Consider the following 23223-nt stretch of genomic DNA (forward strand, 5'->3'; position numbering starts at 1 on the left):
AATGCAAACAAGCTGGGAAGATGGCTGGCCTTCAGACTTAAAAAAGAGAAAGAAAAGAAAGCGATACATAAACTACAAGATGAGACATGTACAATTCAACATAAAAATGAAGACAAGAAAAAAATTAAAAGAATTTTATGAAAAACTATACAGCAAAGAAAACATACTATGGTTGAAGACAAAATTAATCAATATTTAGAAGAAGCCAATTTACCAAAAGTGTCAGAAGCAATGAAGACAATGTTGAAGGAAAGAATAACAAAGGAGTTAATAGAAGCAATCAAGAGGCAAAAAAATGACAAAACACCAGGACCAGATGGCTTACTGGCAGAATTCTACAAATACTTACAACACACCATAGGTCCATATATACTCAGTCTACAACGAAGCACTGTTTGAAGCAAAGATTCCCAAAACATGGACGGAGGCAATTACAACATTGATACCTAAAGAAGATTCTGATTTACTATAAATAAAAAACTATAGAGATATTATTGTTAAATGTAGACTATAAAATTTATGCCTCAATAATTGCAAGTAGACTGAAATTTTTTTTGAATGACTTCATACATGTAGATCAGAATGGATTTTTACCCGAGGCAAATTAAAAACATTATGTGGATGATCCTGAATACATTGGAATACTATGAGATGCACTCCAGAAAGCAGATGGCATTGATTTTTCTTGATGCACAGAAAGCTTTTGACAATTTGAACTGGCAACTTATGTTCTTACAATTAAAACAGATGGACTTTTGAGAGATATTTATCAATATGATTAAAACACTATACCAGAAACAAAAAGCAAAGGTGATTATAAATGGTGATACGACTGAGAACTTTAATATAACAAAAGGTACAAGGCAAGGCTGCCCTCTATCCCCGTTGTTATTTATATTAACCTTAGAGGTGTTAGCTAGAAATATGAGACAAGATAGTGAAATAAATGGCATGAGAATAAAGGAGGAGGAGTATAAGCTACAGGCATTCACTGATGACTTGGTATTTATTCTAGAAGATCCACAGGAAACAGGACCTAAATTAATCGCAAAAATAGAAGAATATGGTGCAGTTGCAGGACTAAAAATAAACGAAGAGAAAACGAAAATATTGGTGAACAACTTACAGATAAACAGAAGAGATAATTTACAAGAATAATGAACATGCAGATTGTAAAGAAAGTTAAATATTTAGGAGTCCAATTAACACCAAGATGTGTATGTCTTAAGATAACTACGATAAACTGAAAACACATATTAAGACAGACTTGGAAAACTGGAAAAACTTACAATTGTCCCTATTGGGTAGAATAGCAACAACTAAGATGACTATTTTGCCAAGATTATTGCACCTATTTCAGACAATCCCAATAAAGCTGGGGAAAAATATTTTGAAGAATTAAACAAGATATTAAAATTTGTATGGCAAGGTAAAAAAGCGAGAACAAAATTAAAAACAATGATTGATAGTATCTACTATATGTTTGTATGTTGATAGGATCGTGATTATGAGGATGTTTAAATTTTAACACTTTTGTTACACAAAAAACACACTGTTCAATTTAGAAATGGAATTTGTGATATAAAAACAATAAAATGGATAAAATTATTACATGAATTAATTTGTTTATTTATATTTGTTCTTAACATAATGAATGCTTAATTTTCTTGAAACAGGATTTGAAGACAAGAATATAAAAAACAGTGTAGCAATAGGAGTTATCACTTTCATGAGATGTTTTACCTCTATAGCTTTTGATTTTTCATCCTCTTTTATTTTATGCTGTTTCTGCTGTTCATCCAACTTAATCTGTAATTCTATATTTTTAAGATGTTCCCTCTGTAAATTCTCAAGTGCTGCTGTAATACTTCTCTCTTTATTTTCCAATGCAGAACTATAACATAACATTTTAAAATATTATTTATAAATATTGTTACTCTATTGTTTTTCAGCAAATTAGATCTTTAATGAACAAAAATAAAATCAATATATTTTTCACATTATAGATTTTAATCACAGTGGTAAAAAAAATTAAATTTCTTTTTATGAATCTTTTCATGCTGGTATCAAATACACAATATAAAAATGATTATCTGTGCACACACAGCTGAAAACATAAACTAGGAACGGTATGTATCAATACAAAATTAGGGCTATGTGAAAAGGACAACTAAAATAAGAAATCATAACAATAATGAATTACCACAATAAAATTAATAAAAATAGTTCTTTATGAAGGAAGCAGGTATTTTATTAACAAAGTTGTAAACAGCCAAAGAGAATTTGAACATCTATAAATTAGAAGTCGCTTAAAAGAATCTCAGAAGTGAGCCTTTATACTATACAGTAGGGATTGATTCTATATACTCTAAAATGATCAGTGAATTGGTGTGGACCACCCCCTTCTGTTCAAATTCCCATGAACAGAACTAATGATTTAATGAGTGAGATAAGGGGCCATGAAAATCCTACATTTTCCTTTTTTCTTATGCAAATTTTAAGAACAAATATACATTAACCCTATGCCAGAAACATAGTAGGTTACTGGGAGGGCTTTCCACGTGCAATTTACTTTGGAGTAACTTATATGTATGATAAATAAGAACATGCTGCATACACACACAAACAAATATTTGTATGAATGAACATTCAAACACACTAGTGTACATCTTCCCCTGATGCATTTATATTTTGCTGATATCCAGGCTGACATTCTCCCCATCTTTCTTCCTCTTCCATTCCAGGATATAGCTTACTTTTTTCCCTTCTCTACCCTCTTCTATGCACAAGAGAGATTTCCAAGTTCTCCTCCTTCTCAGAGAAGATGGTTACTAAGTTCTTTCCAAAGGTCCATATTGGTGTGCCTTTCACCTGAAAGGGGAAGAAATGAACCTCTGGATCCCAGCACCATCCAAAAGCTCCTTCTCCCACTTGGCACTTTGTTTTCCAGTTGAGTCTGTTGAGAATGGTGGCTGATTCCAGACTGTTCCTGTGTGGAATTGGGATATTTTGCATGGTTGTGCAAAGCACTTGAAAGGGCAGGAATAAAGATAGGAGTCAATCTCTCTTTGTTCCTTTCTGCTGTTTTTCTCTTATCCTTTCTTGGTTTGTCTGTTAACAGGCCCTAATGTGTAACACTGATCCCACATAAACAAATGAACATTGGTGCCAAGTCAAGAGGATGTACCACAACTCATCCCTCCCCACATCAACCATTGTTTACTCTGGTTTGGTCACCCATGGGTATGATTCAAATAGCTGAACAGTGGCACTATTAATGGTCCTGCTGCATTTGTAATACAGTACAACAGAACAAATAAAACTAAGGAGAAATTTCCTGACAGTAAGAACAATTAACTAATGTAACAGCTTGCCTTCAGAAGTTGTGGGTGCTCCATCACTGGAGGCTTTTAAGAAGAAACTGGACAGTCATTTGTCTGAAATGATACAGGGTCTCCTGTATCATTTCAGGAGCAGGGAGTTGGACTAGGACCTCCAAGGTCCCTTCCAACTCTATTATTCTGTTCTGTTTTGTTATTCTGTTCTGTTATTCTTACAAGGCAGCTTCCTGCACCACAGAGCACATGTCTGAAGATACATAGGTTCCAGAGACAGTGGTTCTATCAACTGGGGTTGCAGGCTGACATTGGTTCACCACCATCTCTCCTTGCAAAATAGCTGCCGTACTACAGAAAGGGAAGAGGACATGAACCCTCATTTACCCCACTTCCTTAGGACTTGCAAATGCCCCTCCCAGCTTCCGTTTTTGCAAAATGCTCAAGGAGGGCTTTGCCGGCAAAAAATGGTGGTTCAGCAGGATGCACGCGCCCCTCCTGCACGCGCCCCTCCTGTCCTCAGATCTCACCGGCAAAGGCTTTTTGCAAAATCGACTAGAGCCTATAGGGACGCCTATAGGAATCTTTCTTCCCTGTAGAGCCTCGGCAATTCTTTGCTCAAGGTGAAGGAGACAGCTCCATTGATCATCAAGACCTACATAAGGTAAGTGACCCGGTAAGGCAGAATTGGGGGGGGGGAGCACTTAAACCTCGTGCACTTAATAACCCACGTGGGCGAAAGCCTGGAATGATCGCATTTAAGTTACGTGATTCATTCTTACGAATGCTAGGGTTACAAATATAATTGGCAAGCTCCATTACATTCAAAACTCGAGGCCTACCTTTATATGGGAATAAAAAAGAAAGATAATCCTAGTGATCCTGGTTACAGAGCTCTTTGGCAGAAGTCCCTTGTATAGACAAGCTGGCTACTACAACACCCTCCACCTAAAATTTGCCTATGATCCCATTCTCCAGAGTATTGCAAACTTTTTGTTTAAAAATCCTTGTGGAAAAAAAGAGACAGTTTGCATAATATAGCAATGAATTAACAAAAATGTAAGGCAGAATCCATTTGGAAATCTTTACCTGTATTTAATTACTTCATTTTGGGTATCTTGTAAAGATTTTTCTAATCTCTCATTTGTTTGTTTGCTCTCACAAAGATCTGATTTCAAATTCAATATTGCAGTGTGTTCCTGTTTCAGCAATTCGTGCATTTCAGAAGCTTTCTCTTGTTCATGTTTTAGGAAAGCCTGCAAGTCATTTGAAATGGATTGTTGTTGCTGAAGTTTGTATTCTAGAAGTTCAACTGAAAATAAATTTAAACATTGCAAAATGTAAATACATAAATCTATTTCTAAGCTTTCTATATTTTTCCCAAATATATTTTCCCAATATATTCCCTTTACCATTTTTAAAAATAAAGTTTCAATTTAGATGGAAGGCCAATGAGGATAATAAGATAGTCCTCAACTTAGCACACTTCATTTAGTGACCGTTTAAAGTTAAAATGACAGTGAAAATGACTTATGACAATTTTTCCCACTTACAACCTTTGCAGCATTCCCATAGTCATGTGATAAAAATTTAGACACTTGCACCTAGCTCACTTTGAAGGTTGCAATGTCCTGGATCATGTGATCACATTTTGAAACCTACTGATAAGCAAAGTTAATGAGAAGCCAAATTCACTTAATAACTGTATTACTAACTTAACAACTGCAGTGTGTAACAGGAATGGTCATAAACGGGGCAAAACTCACTTAACAGCTGTCTTGCTTAAACAACAGAAATTTTAGGTCCAATTGTGTAAATCAATTTTTATGTTTAATATTTATTTATTAAATATTATAATATAAGTAAAGGTTTCCCTCGCACATACATGCTAGTCGTTGCTGACTCTAGGGGGCAGTGCTCATCTGTTTCAAAGCCGAAGAGCCAGTGCTGTCCGAAGACACCTCCGTGATCATGTCGCTGGCATGACCCAACGCCAAAGGCGCACAGAACGCTGTTACCTTCCCACCAAAGGTAGTCCCTATATTTTCTACTTGCATTTTTACGTGCTTTCGAAAGGCAGCTAGGTTGGCAGAAGCTGGGACAAGTAATGGGAGCTCACCCCATTACACGGCAGCACTAGGGATTCGAACCGCCGAGCTGCCAACCTTTCAATCGACAAGCTCAACATCCTAGCCCCTGAGCCACCGCGTCCCAGTAATTATAATATATAAACATTTATTTATTTATTAAAATTAACAATGAGAAGAAAAGAAAAATATATTACCCTGTTGTTCTTGCTTTTTTCCATGATTCTCTGTATTTATAAGTGTTTCTTGGAGTTCCTGTAACTTCTCTTGGTTTTGAAGTTGTGTAAGTCTCAACTGAACTTCAAGATCCTGCATATCAGAAAGCAAACTGTTCCTATCTGAGAATGAAAGATGTTCCACGACTCTCTTGGGTTGCTGCTCCTCCTGAAAAGAAAGTTCATTTCATACACTGAAAGAATATATGGTAGATTTTTAGTAGATGTAAATTCACATGCCTATTTTTTAACGCACAGAATTTAAAACTAATTCAAACTATGAATTACATATCATTTACATTTTTAAGCCATTTGAATTTACATAGAGTTGTAAGATTTTTTCTGATTCCTTAGAGGAAAAATAAAACATTTAATGTGAATTGTTATATTGACACTGGTTTGGATTTGCATGTGTACATGCATGCATATTTCAGTGAACCACATATATGTATAAATAGTAATTTGAGACAAGTAATATATAATTGTTTTGTTCCTAATATGGTATGTGATTTCCAGACTATTTTTTTCTAGACATAAAAAACTGGGGAAAAAATAGCAATACACAGCTGTTTGCTTCAAGTGTAATATTAGTGAACAGAATGTGGCAGTTGAAAATTATCATTTCACTTTACTGCTGCAGGCAAAAGTTTAGACATTTAGTATAATTGTATCATCCTTAAAAATGGAACTTGGTACAACCTATACATAATACAAAATTAATATTGAAATTTCTATGCAAATTTTAATGTACATTTAAGAGTTATGTTCATTTACATAGATTCAAAATAGGAAAATAGTCAACATGACTGATACAAATATTTGGATCTGATTTCAATCAATACTTATTAACACATCCTTATTCCAAATGTTTCCTATAGCCAGCTTTCTATACATGCTTTTAGATTGTTTCCCCACTCTTCTTTGCAAAACTCTTACTTCAGAAATATTCTTAAAGTCTCCTTTGCACTGCATGTTTGAGACTTCCTTACAGATTATCAATAATATTCAAATCTGGCGACAGTAAACATACCAACCTTTATCATTCTTTCTTGCAAATATTTCATAGTTGTTGACTTTTAGGTGTGCTTCAGATTGTTATCTTGCTGAAAAAAACATCCTTTTTCAGCTTTAATTCCTTCATTGTTTGTGGGCCATGACCCTAATCCTTGGTATTTAACTGAATTCATTCTTTCTTCCATTGCATAGTATTTCCTATGCCACTGCTGCCATACCACTTCTACAGCAACTCCATGCTCAATGGTTGGCAAAGTGTACTGTTGGAACAGTTCAGCTTTTCTCAATCCAAATGTCCTGGTTTATCAAGGTTTTTGTATGGTTTAAATGATGACTTATGAAAGGTTGGAGAAAGAATTTATTTCTGACAACTTGCCCATGCAGATCATAATTGCTTAATCCCAAATGGGATTAACTACTTCAGTGAGAGCTAAATTTCCATGAGGTCATTAGTGGTTTGTTATATCCTTTCAATCTGACTAGTTTTCAGGCAATTACAGCATTTTTTCTTTAGTTCTAGAATTTGCTTTTCTATGTATATTGATACATGATGACATCCTAGGTTCTGGGGAAGAACTTGATGCATATGAAAGCAAACCAAAGCTAAAGAATTGGCAACTGCAATTTTCATATCATTTTGTATGTAATAATTACATATTAATTATACACATTAATAATTAGTGACTGTAAACAATATCCATGTACCTTGTTTTCTTTATTAGATTGTTTGAGATGATTCTTCAGTGATTGTATTATATCAACCAAGTTTAGTCTCTCTCTTTGCCAACCCTCTACTGATGGACCTTGTTGAATCTTATCACCATCATCAAGAGGTAGAGGTTTTTCTGATAGAACAAGTATTTTGTAACTCTCATCATATACCATCTTCAGCACAGTCTGAAAAGGAATTAAATATGTTACATAATGAGAACAAAAGATCAATGCTTAACAAGGCATTTACCATTTGAAAGTTTGACTTTCTGCTATGTTACAATTTATAAATTAAGATTCCTACATGCTGTGTCCTTGAAGGAGAAGGAGATATTTAATTATTATTATTCATCTCCATGTCCAGGCTTTTGTGATGGAGGAAGTACAAATTTAATTTCCAGCAACAGTTGCTATTTATATGTTAAGAAAAATACTAAAAGGAAGACAGAGTAAATGGAAAACTTTTCTTTAAATCCTGTCTTCTGTTGAAATCAATAAATACCTTATTTAAAATATTGCTATTTCATATAGATAGTAGATCACCCATTTATTTACGAGACATTACCTTCAACTGTTGCGACATCATTTCTGTTTCTTTTACTGTGGGTGCAGTGACATCTGGAGTCATTCCAAAACACTGCAGAGGTGCCATGACATGGCTGTTTTGGCATACCTTATTTTCTGGCTCTGTCTGATTAAGCTGAAGTATCAAATCTAAACTAGTATCTGAAAAAGAGTATTAAATATGTTATTAAAACAGAACAAATTGTGCAAATGTAGTAGTTGTCTAACCATCTGAATTTCATTTAAATTGTGTAACTAGTCATGTTTATCTCCTTTATAAAGTGCTAACTCACCCTCCTTTATAAATGGGAGAGTTAATTGAACTAGGAATATCTTGGACTTGGACTTTCAGAAAAATGTTCGGCTATTTGCTGGCTCTGTGTTCACTTTCACTTATAACAGTAGATTTATGAGGAAATCCTTTAATGTTAAAGATAATAATATTGTGTTAAATTAGGTCCTTAAACCTAGGAATCTGATAATGAGGAATTATAATTATGATTATAATTAAAGAGAATTATTTTGAAAACTGGAAAAAATAGCATGAATTTTCTAACTTAAGAACTGGATTCAAGAGATAAGTAATTTATCTGTTTTTGAAAAAGCAATTTTATTTACTAATCAAAAAATAACGCAATATGTTTTCATTTGGCAAATATTTCATATTTTACAGTACACAATCAGTTATTCTTTTATTTAGAAACATTTAAATAATATTTAACATTTCATGGATATGGGATATCTACAAATAGATTGATTCCTTCCCTTCCCCCTTGTTTTTTATTACTTTTATGTTATTTTTTCCATTTTGTATTTTTAATGCAATTTGTTAAAATAATAGTAACTAAAATAATAAAGTATATAGTATAACAAAAGGCAAAATGTTTATTGTCCTCTATGAGGGCCAAAGTGCACCAAATGGTAGCATAATTTTCTAATGCTTGTGGTTTGCTGTTAGCTTTTTGTATTTAATTTCTATTCAAATTATCCTTCCTGTTGAAGACTACTTCAGCTTCAATTGCAACAATACACGAGCACACAATAGATTTAAGCTTAATGTTAACCGCTCCAATCTTGATTGCAGAAAATATGACTTCAGTAACAGAGTTGTTAATACTTGGAATACACTACCTGGCTCTGTGGTCTCTTCCCAAACTCCCCAAAGCTTTAACCAAAAACTGTCTACCATTGACCTCACCCTATTCCTAAGAGGTCTGTAAGGAGCGTGCATAAGAGCACAAGCGTGCCTACCGTTCCTGTCCTATTGTTTCCTTTCATTATATCCAATTAATATAGTTATTACACACTTATGCTTATATATATGCTTATATATTGTATAGTTATGTCATGCTTATGCTTATATATACTGTGTGACAAAATAAATAAATAAAATAAAATTAAAATAAAATGACTTCCTAATCTGGTGCTCTCTAGTACACTTCATTTCATCTCCCATATAGCCAAGTCCCTGCCCATGCTAACTAGAGATTATGGATACTGAAATGCACCTTTCCCAGGTAGAAGATCATTCAGGGAGGGGGGGCACAATGACCTTCTAACTTAACTACTTTATTTAAAGCTTCTGTTCTTATAAATTATTCCATATCCTTGTTTAGCCCAAAATATTGTCATGGAATGCCCCCGAGTTAATTCTAGGAAATATGTATCCATGAACTCACTGCTTCCATATTCAGTGCTTGCACTTTGAAGTCTGGACATTGTCACTTTCAGACCATCTTGTAACTCAGGCGGTATCAGAGAGAAGACTTCAGTGTTGTTTACCTATTAGATATCATACATAAAAATGGAATGAATTCCTAGGTATGTTAAAGATTGATCTACAACCACTCTTCCTTTTGTTTATTTAATTAAGGACCCATGTTTATGTTCTGTTTCCATCCTTTTGGAAAAAGGATCTAAAAATAGGCCTAAAAATAGGCCTAAATAGACTAATGTTATAAACAAAAAATTACAAACATCAAAACCAAATCAACACAATTATAAATATAACTAATAGTGTCCAGCAGTTACAAGTTGCTTCAGCAAATATGTTCATTTAAAAGCCCCCCAAATATTTGACTTTGGATATCTGGGCAAAAACTAGGAAAGATGAAATTCATCTGGACTCGTTTAACAGAGAACTTCTACCTCTGGAAATAAATCCCCAGAAGGTCCTTTTCCACATTCTCCCCAAATTCTTTCAAATTATCTTTCAAAAAGCCTGTTCCCAAATTATACAGGTCTAAATCAGTCATAATCTACATTGTGAATATTGAACTAGACCAGTGAAGCTTCTATAACAATAGTGACAAGTTGCACATAACCATATAGCTGAAACAATATGAAACATAAATTTCTGAACATTTTTTCACTATAATATTCTAAACACTTATAGGCTGCTACATGTTAATGTGACCAAACTGATATTTAACATTTACAGTATTAGCTGTGCAAATACAGTGCTAGTCTTTGCATTCAAGAATTAAATGAGTCCTCACTGCTGAATATTCTGAAGCAATGTTTTACATACAACTCATAATATACTGTACCCAAAGGAACCTGAAGTAGGTGATCCTCATAACAGTGACTACAATGATATATTTGCACCCCAACTCGTAGAGAACTCATCTGAGGAAAACAGATTTCTACAGAAACTCTTGTTCTCATAAGAAGTTCTGCAGAAGGGTGATCTTTTTTAGATACACTAATACTTCAGTCCAAACCTGAGCATTGCAAAAATCTCCAACCGTTTCCCAGAGCACTGGAAGCAGCAGATTCAATACTGCAAGAATCCAGTTTTACTAAAAAAAAATCCTATTAGAAAAAAAATCCATTTAGACGGGGGAAACATTCAACTGAATAATAAGACCTAGAACATAAAAAAAGTGAATGTTCTCAGTACCCCTGCTCAGGTAAGAGCTCTAGCTTCACTGGGCAATGAACTGCTGCTCCCACCATAACTCCTATCAGTAATACATTAACAGGCTTCACAAAACACACATGCTTCTTGAAAATTTTTAATAATTTCCCCTCAGTATAAGGGGAGCATGCCATATAAATTAAAGGGCCTTCCACAAAATATTGTAAGACAAAACACATGGCCATCTGAGTGCAGATCATCATGTAGTATGACGGGAAGGAAGTGCCTGGTCCTTTTTTAATTCTTTCTCATTAGAACTGAGCAGCTTGAAAGGAAATTACACATAAGCAAGGAGATAGGAAAACTAGTTTTTATTTTCTCAAGATATTTTGTTTATTCTTAATTTTCTTGAGTACCTTTTATTTTTACAATTGCCCCATGTGCTGGCTACCCAAATTTGCAGAGAAATTCAATCTTTTCCTTTTAGAGACTCCCAATAAGAGAAGATTAAGAATAATTTTCTTACTTAGAGGATGACCCTTGGGCAGACACTACATCACTTCAGGCATACAGAAATCTGAATTGAGAAACTCAGCTTTCTTTTCAGGGAAATCAGATTCTTTGACATCGGTCAGAACATTATATCACAGTTCTTGATAGCTTACATAAAGCTTCACATGGTTTTAATTCTCTTGTTAAAGCAACAATCTTCTATGATATTAAGTAAAACTTAAGCATCCAGAACTGTCAAGACCCCAAATAAATTAGTGACTGATCTAGATTTTATCTGCGTCACTCAACCATGCCTGCTAGTCATCTTGACTAAGCATCTTTCATTGGATGCCATCTACCATATATAACTTCACCTCGCCTTGAGGAGAATTCACCTGCTAAGGTATGGCTCATCAGATGCCTTTGCCTATTCTTCTGAATCCCAGGACATAAGTAGATTTAAGGCTTCCTCTCTCAAATTTTTCCCATCATTAATGCTTCATTTTGATCACTTTTTTCATCCAACAACCAATGCACTAATTATGTCGCTTCCATGAAAAATCCTTTGAAAAATTTCCAGACAAGAACAGGTACTAGAGTAGATAAACCTTTGGCTTAATCTATACAAGTTTGCTTTTATAGCTTGCATGATTCAACATAATCAATATAATCAAATATTATTCAGAAATATTTTGGAACTTGTGTAATTATAGCACCTCTCTAATCATAAAAGTAACCCTTTTTTTAGGTTTTCATGTCAACCTGAAATAAGTGTAGTTGCTTTAAGAATCACATTGAATTAATTTTTTAAAAGCAGACTGATATTCTTTTAGGCTTGTACAGAAGCCTAAAAAAGGGAAAGTCTGCTTTAATATGTAGAGTTGCTGCATTTATGAAAAAAGTGAAGCATTTCTTCCCAATTACTTTCAAAGCATGCACGAGATAATCAGTAACACTTTCTTTGAAACCATTAGCGAATGGGTAGAATAATCCTACATTCAACTGTTATAATAGCTTTCTTATTAGATTAGATTGTGGCAATTGTGTTTATTACTTCCTAAAGTAATTATATTTACTTTCAAGGAGTCGCACGGCAGTATTATCTGAGAATTACCTTTGCTTTCCTGACAAGAGTTCATGGTGAAATGATACAAAAAGGACTATGACAAAGTAATTACCATTCATAACTCATTTAGTAACCATGGGAACTGTTGAAGATACATGACTCAGCAACAAAACAATGTGAATATGGAAATAATTAGTCACTTACTGATACATTTTCTTGTAGACCATTGCACTTGTTAACAGAAGACGTGGGTTCTGAGAACACAGAAGACAAAAAGTCGGGATTGACTGCTGCATCCTCACTGGAATAAGAAACTGGACATTCTAAAACTCTAGGGGTGTCTTCCTGAATGATAGAGTTCTCCGAACATAGGCTTTCAAAAGCTATACTATGCATAACATCAACTTCTGAGAAGGGTGTTAGGGAAAGACTTGCTTGAAACTCTAAACTTTGGTTCTCTTTTCTCATATTCTCGGGAGAATCCCACAAAGTTTTATTCATGATTATATTCTGAAAGCAATTTGGTATTGTTTGAGAGATTTGTGAGTTTTGAAAATCCTGATTTGATTGCCACATATTTTTTAAAAGAAGTTTCAGATTTTGCTGTACTTCATTATGATCTGTTTGCTTCCTCTGAATAAAAGGGATGTCTTGCAGTTGTTTATTGTGAATATTTGGATTTCTGCTCGAGATTTGCAGATTAGTCACAGTATCTTCTTCCTGTAAAAGAATACAAATCTTTAGAAAATTATTGTAAATTGAATACTTTCTAACATTAGCTGAGATAAAACTGAAAACAGGGAGCTTTGTGCAAACATCTTGTTTTCTATAAAAAAAAATGAAGCACAGCTACATTTCTCAGTATGAATTCAGAAGTTTATTTTTCCTAGTCATCTAGCATTCAGTGATACTTCAAAGTGAACTTGTTTGAAATTTCCTAAAGCTGTAGTATTTTTCCCAATAGATATACTGACCCATTCTTTTGATAATATGTTTAGAGTAATTCTGTAAAGATGCATCCTAGCAATATAAGTTTTGGTATGATGACTTGGCAAGCTAGTATTACTGGTGATAGGCACATTCTGCTTACTGAAAAATGATTGATAATTTCTTTATACATCTGAGTTTCTTTTAACCATGTTTATCTTAACCACTTAGTCTCCTATTAAAGATGTAGCAATAATTAGGGATGAATACATACCAGTGGAAAAGAAAAATCAGCAGATGCTGAAAGCATATTATTTGAATCTCTTTCTTCTCCCCCTTTCTCTTTTTCTTCAGAGGGAAAAAAGGCATCAACATCAAGGGTCTTAGGACATGCCACTTTTCCCTGGTAATTGTCTTGGTCATTTTCCATAGGGATCTTCAGCTGTGAGTGAAACAGATCTTTTTCAGACCTTAGTAATTCTAGTTCTTCCACCCTTTTCTCAATTTCAGCCTTCAGTTCTGCAACAGTAACTTGAAATTCATTTATCTTTTTTTGATAAGTGATCTCATTATTGTGCAGTGCTTGTGTCATAATTTTAAGTTCATTTTCAAGTTTCTCAATATTTTCAGTCATATGCTGAACTTTAGCTGCTTGCTCTACATTCTGCTCTGATACTATTTGGAGTTGTAGTTCTGTCTCTAACAGTTTCATTTCTCTCTCTCTTTGGTGAACTTCAAGATCCTGACTACATGAATTCATCTCTTTCATTTCATCTTCCTTTTGCATTACATACTCCTTCAGAAGCATGTGTTGTTCTTGCATTTCTTTGTATAACAACTGTAAAGATGTTAGCTCAGAACAGTGCTGCCTACAAGATTCCTGAACGTTTTCAAGATTTTGTTCTAGAATTTTAAATTCCATTTTAAACTGAGATTCTTTTTCATTAAGCAGCTGCTGCAAAGTTTCTTTATCCATCAAAGACATTTCTAGTTGTTTCTGAAGTTCATTCTGTCTGCTACTAAGCCATACACAGTTGTCATCACCCTTTTCCTTTTCTAAAAGACTTTGTGACCCTTCCTTAAATTTATTATCAAGATTCTCTTCTTGTTCTTCCAAAGAAAAATAATTTGGACTGCCTTGCCCATTTTCAGTTTCATGATAGACAGGTGTAACAGCTCCTGACTCCTTCTGAAGCTTCTTAATTACTTTATGAAGCTCTTCGATTTCTTCTGCTTTATTTCTTAACAAATGCTCCTTCTCACTACGAAGTTCTTCTATAGTTGATTTCATGACTTCAGTTTCAAGCATTTGCTTTTCGAGAACCTGAAATATTATTATGCATTAGTTCTGACGTATCTTTTTATTTTTAAACATATATTATAAACATATTTTATTTTATGTGATCTATGTGGACAAATCTTTTTAATAACTTTAATATTGTGAAGTAGAAACTAATTAGGAACTCAAATAAAAACGTGATTGTGGGCTGAAAAGAAATGATGACTCAAGCAAACTATTACAGGTAGTCCTCAACTTACATCAGTTCATTTAGTGACTGTTCAAAGTTACAACAGCACTGAAAAAAGTGAACTTATGACCATTTTTCACACTTATGACCATTGCAGCATCCCCGTGGTCATCTGATCAAAATTCAGATGCTCGTGAACTGACTCATATTTATGACAGTTGCTGTGTCCTGGGGTCATGTGATCACCTTTTGTGGCCTTCTGACAAGCAAAGTCAATGGGGAAGCCAGATTCACTTAACAACCGTGTTACTAACTTAACAACTGAAGTGATTCACTTAACAAATGTGGCAAGAAGAGTAGTAAAATTGGACAAAACTCACCTAGCAAATTTCTCACTTAGCAACATAACATTTTGGATTCAGTTGTGATCATAAGCTGGAGTCTACCTGTATTTGTCATATTTGTCACATGAGCTGTGGTGGCGCAGTGGTTAGAATGCAGCAAACTATCTCTGCTGACTGCTGGCTGCAGCTCAATTTTCCCCAACACAAGGTTGACTCAGCCTTCTATCCCTCCTCAGTAAAATGAGGAGCCAGATTATTGGAGGCAATATGCTGACTCTGTAAACCACTTAGAGAGGGCTATAAAAGCACTGTGAAGTGGCATATAAGTCTAAGTGCTAGTGCTATTTAACTCAAATATAATCTAGTGTTTTAGACTAACTTTAGCAGTAGAAACTTCTAAAATCATATTCTCACATGCTTGAGTTTGTAGCAATTTTGTTGTTATATCTGTTTGAACCTTTATAATTTAATATATATCAACAGTTTCATTATCAGGCAAATTTTAAAAGTGATATATGTTACCTCATTTTCCTTGCTACTCTCTATTTTTTGTTCAAGTCTCTCAATTTGTTCATTTAGATGATCAGTTTCTTGATTTTTTTCTTCAAGCAAGGATTTGAGAAACTGCAGAATAACCAGCTCATTTTCACCTGGATTTTGACATTGTATGGCCAATTTTTCAATGTTTTCCTAACAAAAAAATTTATGTGTTAGACAGATCAATCTATCACAACCTGTTCCTTTACTGTTGACAAAAATAAAACTGCATGCTGAAACTCCAAATATCCCCCACTTTGTGAAAAATATTAATAATACTTTTTTTGGGTATTTTTTTAGTATTAAATCAGTAACTTCTCTCTATGTTATATTTGGAACAAATTATATTTGGAACAAATAGCTTCTGCTATTAGGAATATTATGAGAGATCATAGCTTTGATTAAAACAACTTTTGGCTTGCAGATAGGTAAAATTTAACAAAATGTTTGCACTGTTATGTAATTCTGTTCAAAAGTACAAAGCTATTGCATTATCCTATTTTCTAGGAAACAGATTGTGTTTGCAAGATTCTTTCTCTTAGCCTTAGTAGTATCTGAGCTCAGACATCAAGCTGCAAACAATATTGAGACATAGCTTCTAAATGGGGAAAACGTATATTCCTAAACTAAAGATACAAAGCCTTCCACTTTAAAAGCAAAATATACTTTGATGTGTGCTCTATACAAATAAACATCAGCTAGCATATAAAGTATAAAGATAATCCTGCTAAAATTTACAGCCTTCAGTGCCTCTAAATTTTACTTATATTTATGTTTTTAGGTTCCTTGCTTTATTTGTAAGTCAATGAGGACTTACCATAATCGTCCAAGCCAAAGGTGTCTAAAGGTTGAATCATGGCAACTGGACCAATCTTTGTTAATGTGAGACGTTTTGTTGCTAATCCAAGTAACTTCATCAGTCAGAGCAAAATTGCTCTATTTGTATTTTTATGTCTATTTCCGAAAAACCACTGAGTGATAAATTTCTAACTCAAAGGGAGCCAGGCTGTAAAATACTACACTAGTTTCAGTCTATAACAAGACTTATTTTTTAAAAATGAATAGTGTTCCTTCAATTTTTCCTAGAAATTAGATGGGAAGTCTATCAAAACACCAATGTTAGCACTTCAACAAATGTAAATGGAAAACACAGCTCTGCATTCCTTTCTGAAAACCATATAATGAATATAGATATCTGTTCTCCTAAGAAGTCCAATTCTGAATAGAGACACTGGAATTAAATTTAGGATATGCATACCATCTTCTCCTAGTGCAATATTTCTCTAATTTTACTCATGCTTATTATTTGCTTAAAAAAGGCTGTGTACCTAAACTAGATCTAAACTCTACGTCGTTTTAATTACTGGTAATGTTGTGTGGCATTGCTACAGCAAATTCTCTCACAAACACATTATATGCTTTCTCCTTAATTAAGGTAATTATATGTAGTTTCTAGGAACACAATCTCTAAAGAAACAATTTTTCCTTAAAATTAAATTGACAACATACTTTCAGGTATGCATTTTCTTCTTTCAATTGGATTAGTTTGTTGATGTTAGCATTTTTTTCCACTTCTAACTTTGATCTCAGCTGTAAGATTTCTTTATTTTTATTCATTAAATTATCTTTAAATTTTTCAAGTTGTTCTAATAAATCAGCAACCTGAAGCAAAATGAAATTATTGAATTAAAGTATTACTATCTTCAATCATTCCATCAACATATCTTTGTAAAAGTTCACATTATTTATTTATATAAATTATATATATTTCAGTTAGAAAACTCTTAAAGTGTAAACATCTATCAAAAGAAAGAAAATGACACTTAGATTTGCAAAATTGAGCTATAAACTCTTACAAAAATTGGTGATGAATGCACTAGCTTCATGGTTTACAAGCAATCATCAAGGAAACTCGCAGTTTTTCTTTCTTTCCTCAGATCAGAAAAGTAAGAAAGAGTTTGGAAAATGCTAAAAAGAGACTTAATTCTTTTTATGGATTGTGGAAATTAAATAAATGCCATTTTATGCAAGTATAGAAATGTTTTCTGCATACTCCATTTAATCATGAAGATTTTTTTGAAAACTAAATAAGACGTAATATTCTTTGTATCTTAGAGAAGATAGAATCAAGTGTTCCATCTGCTCATGATGGATAGAAACTAAATTGGGATGTTTCAGGAGGCAGAGATGAATAGTGGTAAATATCATTCAGCACTGTTGTAATTTCAACCAGTTGCTGAAAAAAATGGTCTTTAAATGAGGGCTATCTGTATAAACATCTGCAAACAAAAGAAAAAGGATCCGTGGACTTTTACAAAAGACACTATGCATTTATAAGTTATATTCTTGGAATAGGATTTTTCACTAATTATATTTTCACATGAGAAGAATCAACATGAAATTTGTTCCCACTGAGTTTTGAGTTATATTTGATTTACCTCTCTTTCTTTTGTTGTAAGTTCTTCTTGTATTTTTAGTTGTTCCTTTAGCATATGATCCTCATTAGTATCAGTAAGTACCCTATATCTAACTTCATCTAGTTTAGATTGCAAAGTGGAAATCAGAATTAAATTTTTGTTATGTTGCTGCTGCAATGTTCCTTTATCCTGTAAAACATCAAAAATTGCTTGTATAAGTAAATATTGTATAAGTAAACATTTTTTTCATACATGTTGATGTTTTAGCTTTCTAGAAACAATAAAAGCAAGAGGCAAGTGCTGCTCTAGTCAGTAATAATGTGATCATCTTTTGAAAGGATTTTATATGTATGTATTGTCTAATTTGAAGATAATTCAAGATCACAAAACCTTATATTTAGGCAATCCAGTCCAATCCCCCCTTCCCGGTAAAGAAATTCTAGTTAAACTACTCTTTACTTCTTGTTGTTCAGTACATTCAATAAAGAGAATTTTCCCCACTGTTCTGGGTAATTGGTTTCATTCCGGAAGTCCTTTTTTGAAATATTAAACTGCTGTCTCACTTCCTACAACTCAAATCCATAATAAATGTTTTCTTCAGTGGACTTAGCTTCTTACTCCCTTGATTATAGTTGCTACCCTTTGAACATATTTAATGTTCTTAAAATCCACTTGGATTTCAGGCCTGATTCCGGGAGAGAAACAGTATTGATCACACTTGTGGTTTGATAATCTCGCAAAAGCATGATAGGAATAATGCATCCATCCTTGCTCTCCTTGGCCTCTCAGCAGCCTTCAATACTACTGACCATAGTAGCCTTTTGGTATGGCTGCAAGAACTAGGTGGCAGAGTTTTGCATTGGTTTGGCTGTTTTCTAAGACTGGTCCTAATCAGTACTGATAGAGAGTGAGAGGACCAGTCCATGGCCTCTCCTTTGTGACATATGCAGGGCTTGGTACTTTCTGTGCTCCTCTTTAACATCTACAGGTAGCTGCTGGGAGACATCATCTGCCACTATGGGATGAGGCATCATCAATTTTCTTGACAATATCTTCATCCAGGTGACACACATGTTGCTGTTGCTACTGTCTTGCAATACTTGGAGGCTATGGGGTCTGGCTGGGAACAACAAACTTTGGTCGAACTCTGATAAGACTCAGAGTGGCTATAGTTACAGATCCCATGTACAACTTGGGGTTCTTCCTAGACTCACAACTCTTGCTTGAAGAACAGTTGGCAGTTGTGGCTAGGAGAAAGTTTGTACAATTTTGTGTTGCATGCTAGTTGCTCCCTTTCCTGGATCATGGGTCCCTGCAATCAGTCCCTCAGGCCTTGGTCATCTTGCATTATGATCAGCAGAAGTTGGTAAATAATTCTTTTGTTTCATTTTTGTTTCCTAGGCTGCATAGTCCAACTACATTTTTGTCAATATCTTCATCTTTGGCATTCCAGTCTCCAACCATATGCAACTCATCTTGCTTACATGTTGTGTTCACTTTCAGATTGAACTTGACCATAAAACTCATCAACCTCCTTTCTTCTACATCACTCATTGAGTATAAACTTGGATAATCTTCAAGAAGTCTAATTGGTATTATTAGGTCATTGTTTGCATTATATCAATTGTCCTTGCTAAGTCCTTCCTGAAGCAATGCTGTACTTTTTTGTATTTCATGTCCTAGCTAGTGAACAGTATGATCTTCTGTCTGAAAATGTCTAATTCCAGGCTATTTCTATTTGTTGATGCTTAAGATGCCAATGGATGGTTCACAGATATCATAATTTATTGCATTCAGTTTTTCCATGATCATTATACTGGCAATCACTTTATACTGTCTAACCAAGTGATTTTCTTGGTAAAATAAAGAAATGGTTTTGCAATTGCTTTCTTCCATATAAAATGAAATGATACTTTGGTCATCATTACTAAAGTGATTGTCCATTGGAAGTATCTACCCAAAACACAGTAGGTACCTACTTGCTTTACCTGAGCAGCTGGGATGACCGTCAAACCTTGGGTAACCTTGATGAGAATATATTCTTACACTCTATCAAGAAAGTTACCAATAATAAAAATGAGGTAAGATTAATAAACAAAAAACTATCCAAAATAAGGGGGCCATGGTGGCTCAGCATTAAGATGCTAGGCTTGACAGCTAGAAAGCTGGCAGCCCAAGTTTGAGAGCAGAGCACCATGTGACAGGGTGAGCTCCTGTCCTCACCCCAGCTCTTCCCAACCTAGCAGTCTGAAAACATGCAAATCTGAAATACATAGGAACTATTTGGTGGGAAGGTAACAGAACTCTGTGACATCATGCTGCCCATATGACCACCAAAACATCTTTGGACAATGCTGGCTCAATGGCCTTAAAACAGAGATGAGAAGTTCCCCCTTAGTTGGCAATGACTAGTGAAGTAAAATCCGAAGAGACCCCCTTTACCTTTTATTCAAAATAAACAGATATTCCCTGATTATATTTTAATCAGTGTTGAGCTTTCAGACCTTTTCCTGCTCCTCACAATGCTGCCAAATACATACCCATGCCTCTTAGTAGACCAAACCAAAATAGTTGAGTAGCTGCATTTTTCTTTACTATCTGTTTGCATTTTCCCATCTTCACTGAGAAGTTTGTATATTTGAAAAGAGCACACAATTTCAGTTATTAGCTGTCCTGTATAAATTCCAAATCCCTTACTAAAAATATAAAATTACAAAATTAAGCTTACTTCTTTTAATTCAATTTCCGTCTTTTTCACTTTTTCCAGTTCCTGCATATATTTATCAACATTCTTTGCCATCTCCTTATTCAGACATTGCAACTCCCTGACCTGTCCTTCCAGCTTTTCTATTTCTTCATTACGAGCAGAAAGGAGTTTCTCTATTTGCTCTTTTTCTGTAAAAAGCCTGTTATAATCATCCACTCTCTCTTTTATTTCATTGTGGAGAGATTCTACCTATAAAGACAAATACAAAAGACACACAAACGATAAGAAAATAATCACCAGATTCCTAATATTTTTACTTTGATTAATCTAATGTTTCAAATCAAAAGCTGTTACAAATCAAAAGCTGGTACTATTGATATAACTAAAAAGTTGATTCTAGAGCCTTATTATGTATTGTATTTTATTGCACTGAAAAGTCAGAAATTACTGCTTTCTGCTTTTTTTAAAAAAAATTCTCCTTTATCTCCTCTATCCCCTTTCTCCATTGTCTTTATTTCTATTTCTATGTTATATTAAGAGAAAAATTTTAATAAAATAAAATTAAAAAAATATGATCCAGACGTCAGGTGTTATATTACAACATTGCAAGCTGCACTCATGTGATTGCCATTTGTGGTATTTCCTTCCAAAGTCAATGGAGAAGCTGAAGGGAATATCACAGTTGCTCCTGCTACCTTCTCTCTCCCCCGCCACCCACCCATCCACCCCCCAGGAACTCCTTATGGAGTATGAGATCAGGGAGATCAAAAAAGATAGCAGGAGCAACATGTGATCTACCCTGTCAGCTGGGGATCATAATCTTTTTTAAATTTTTAATTTATTTTGAATCTCCTACTTGTTGTGACCCAAGCCCAAGAGGGAGTAATAACCTTGGTCCGTGGAAAAACAAACAAACTTTATTCAAACAGCTGGGAATTACTTCATTCCCAGCGTCGTTCAACTCAAAGTAAAACAAATGCCTCCCAACACAAATTCCTCAGTTATCTTGCAAACCTTGGTCCAATTGGGCAAACTGCCAAAGGCCTTTCCTGGCAAACATCCAGAAGCCACAAAAACAAAGATGTAGACAAAGCAGAAGACACAGCTACAACGTTGTTTTCCGGCAAAGCTGAAACGCTGGTCTGTTTTAAGCCAACCATCTCTTGGCCCTACTCCCGAGTTGTCCTCTCTGCTTGAGCTGCTCTGCCTTCTGGCAGCTTTTCTCATACGTGCATTAGGAACAGGCTCCTCCTGTTCCTCTGCCTCACTATCAGTCTCTGCAGGCTCTGGAGTCCGCACCTCACTTCCCAATGGCCCTGGCCTCACCTCAGCTTCATCACTGTCCGACTCTGTTGCCAGCTCCATAGGCTCCTGACGGACCACAACACTACTCTATAGCACCCTACCTGCACTGAATAACATTATTCCATACATCTATGGCCTCCACCAATCTGTATGCAGTCTCTGCTTAACCACTCATGACCTCTGTTGGCCCTTGCAAGATCTCCAATGATCTGCATGTAGCTAGCAGCTGCCTTATAAACAGTCAGGCCATGTGCACTTTGTCAGCAGTGGGAGGAAAAAGACAAAGCTGGTGGACCATGCATGGCAAAGGGCAGGACACCAGTAGTGTAAAAAGAGCATAGGGTGGCAGGGACAGCAAAGATGGCAGACTGTAGGGTGGCCAAAAGAGTAGAGAAAAGGGGGAAATAGGCAGGTGGGAAGAGTTGAAGCAGAGGCAACAATGGCAGGGCAGGAGAAGTGTGAGGTTCTGGTCTAATGACAGCATGATTCTGGCCTAACAATAGTAACTGGGATTACTGAAATCGATCTAGGACAACTCACCACAGCCAACGTGCTGCAGCCAACTCACTATGGCCAACTTGCCATAGGACAATTCAATGCTGTTTTAATTGTTTCATTCAGTTATAATTGGTGAGCATGTTTTTGTCAAAATTATTTTAACCCTTGTATTTCTGGATTGACTTTATTTTATTATTTGCCACAGTTCCATTAAAATTAATTTAAATTTTGTATTTGTTGAATTATCCTGTGGTGAGTTGTCCCATTCCATACTGAAACTGCCAAATGGTACAGTCATATGAAGTTTCGCTTGAGAAGCGCATAACTTAGCAATGAAAATTCTGGTCCCAACTAGGGTCATTAAGTGAGGATTACCTGTAAAGATTTCATGCAGGAACCTTTAAATGCTCCATAATGGGGAAAGTGAATCAAGTTGACTGATTAATTTATAGCCGGTTGTGATCTTGATAAAGTCTATATACTGTAGACTGCCAAATTTCATAAAATGATTCCATAAAAAGTTTGGGAGACTGGCATTAGAACGCTACTTTGATTTCTATCCCTGGGTCTGTCAGTAAGCAGTCATCAGACTTCATTTATTCATTGCAATTAGCAGCAAAGAAAATTGGAGGAAATGAGTGAGTCTATAAAGTTTCCCTTTCTCCCCTGAGTGCC

General features: G+C 34.8%; 1 protein-coding gene across 6 annotated transcripts in view; it reads right to left on the bottom strand.

Annotated features, from left to right (window-relative positions):
• PCNT (pericentrin) overlaps positions 1–23223 on the bottom strand; it is a 95014-nt gene that overhangs the window by 33629 nt on the left and 38162 nt on the right. For 4 of the 6 annotated variants that reach the window (XM_058184335.1, XM_058184318.1, XM_058184349.1 and 1 more), the window contains 12 exons: positions 20767–20994; positions 18060–18227; positions 17131–17283; positions 15607–15774; positions 13546–14595; positions 12549–13064; positions 9606–9708; positions 7928–8088; positions 7357–7548; positions 5620–5806; positions 4425–4647; positions 1744–1894 (listed from right to left, as the gene is read on the bottom strand). In XM_058184335.1, coding sequence (XP_058040318.1) covers positions 1744–1894; positions 4425–4647; positions 5620–5806; positions 7357–7548; positions 7928–8088; positions 9606–9708; positions 12549–13064; positions 13546–14595; positions 15607–15774; positions 17131–17283; positions 18060–18227; positions 20767–20994 — 3300 coding nt within the window. The remainder of the gene's footprint in view (positions 1–1743; positions 1895–4424; positions 4648–5619; positions 5807–7356; positions 7549–7927; positions 8089–9605; positions 9709–12548; positions 13065–13545; positions 14596–15606; positions 15775–17130; positions 17284–18059; positions 18228–20766; positions 20995–23223) is intronic. The other 2 variants (XM_058184348.1, XM_058184329.1) reach the window with 2 other exon arrangements.

The sequence above is a fragment of the Ahaetulla prasina genome, chromosome 1 (genome assembly GCF_028640845.1).
Source record: "Ahaetulla prasina isolate Xishuangbanna chromosome 1, ASM2864084v1, whole genome shotgun sequence".
NCBI lineage: Eukaryota > Metazoa > Chordata > Lepidosauria > Squamata > Colubridae > Ahaetulla > Ahaetulla prasina.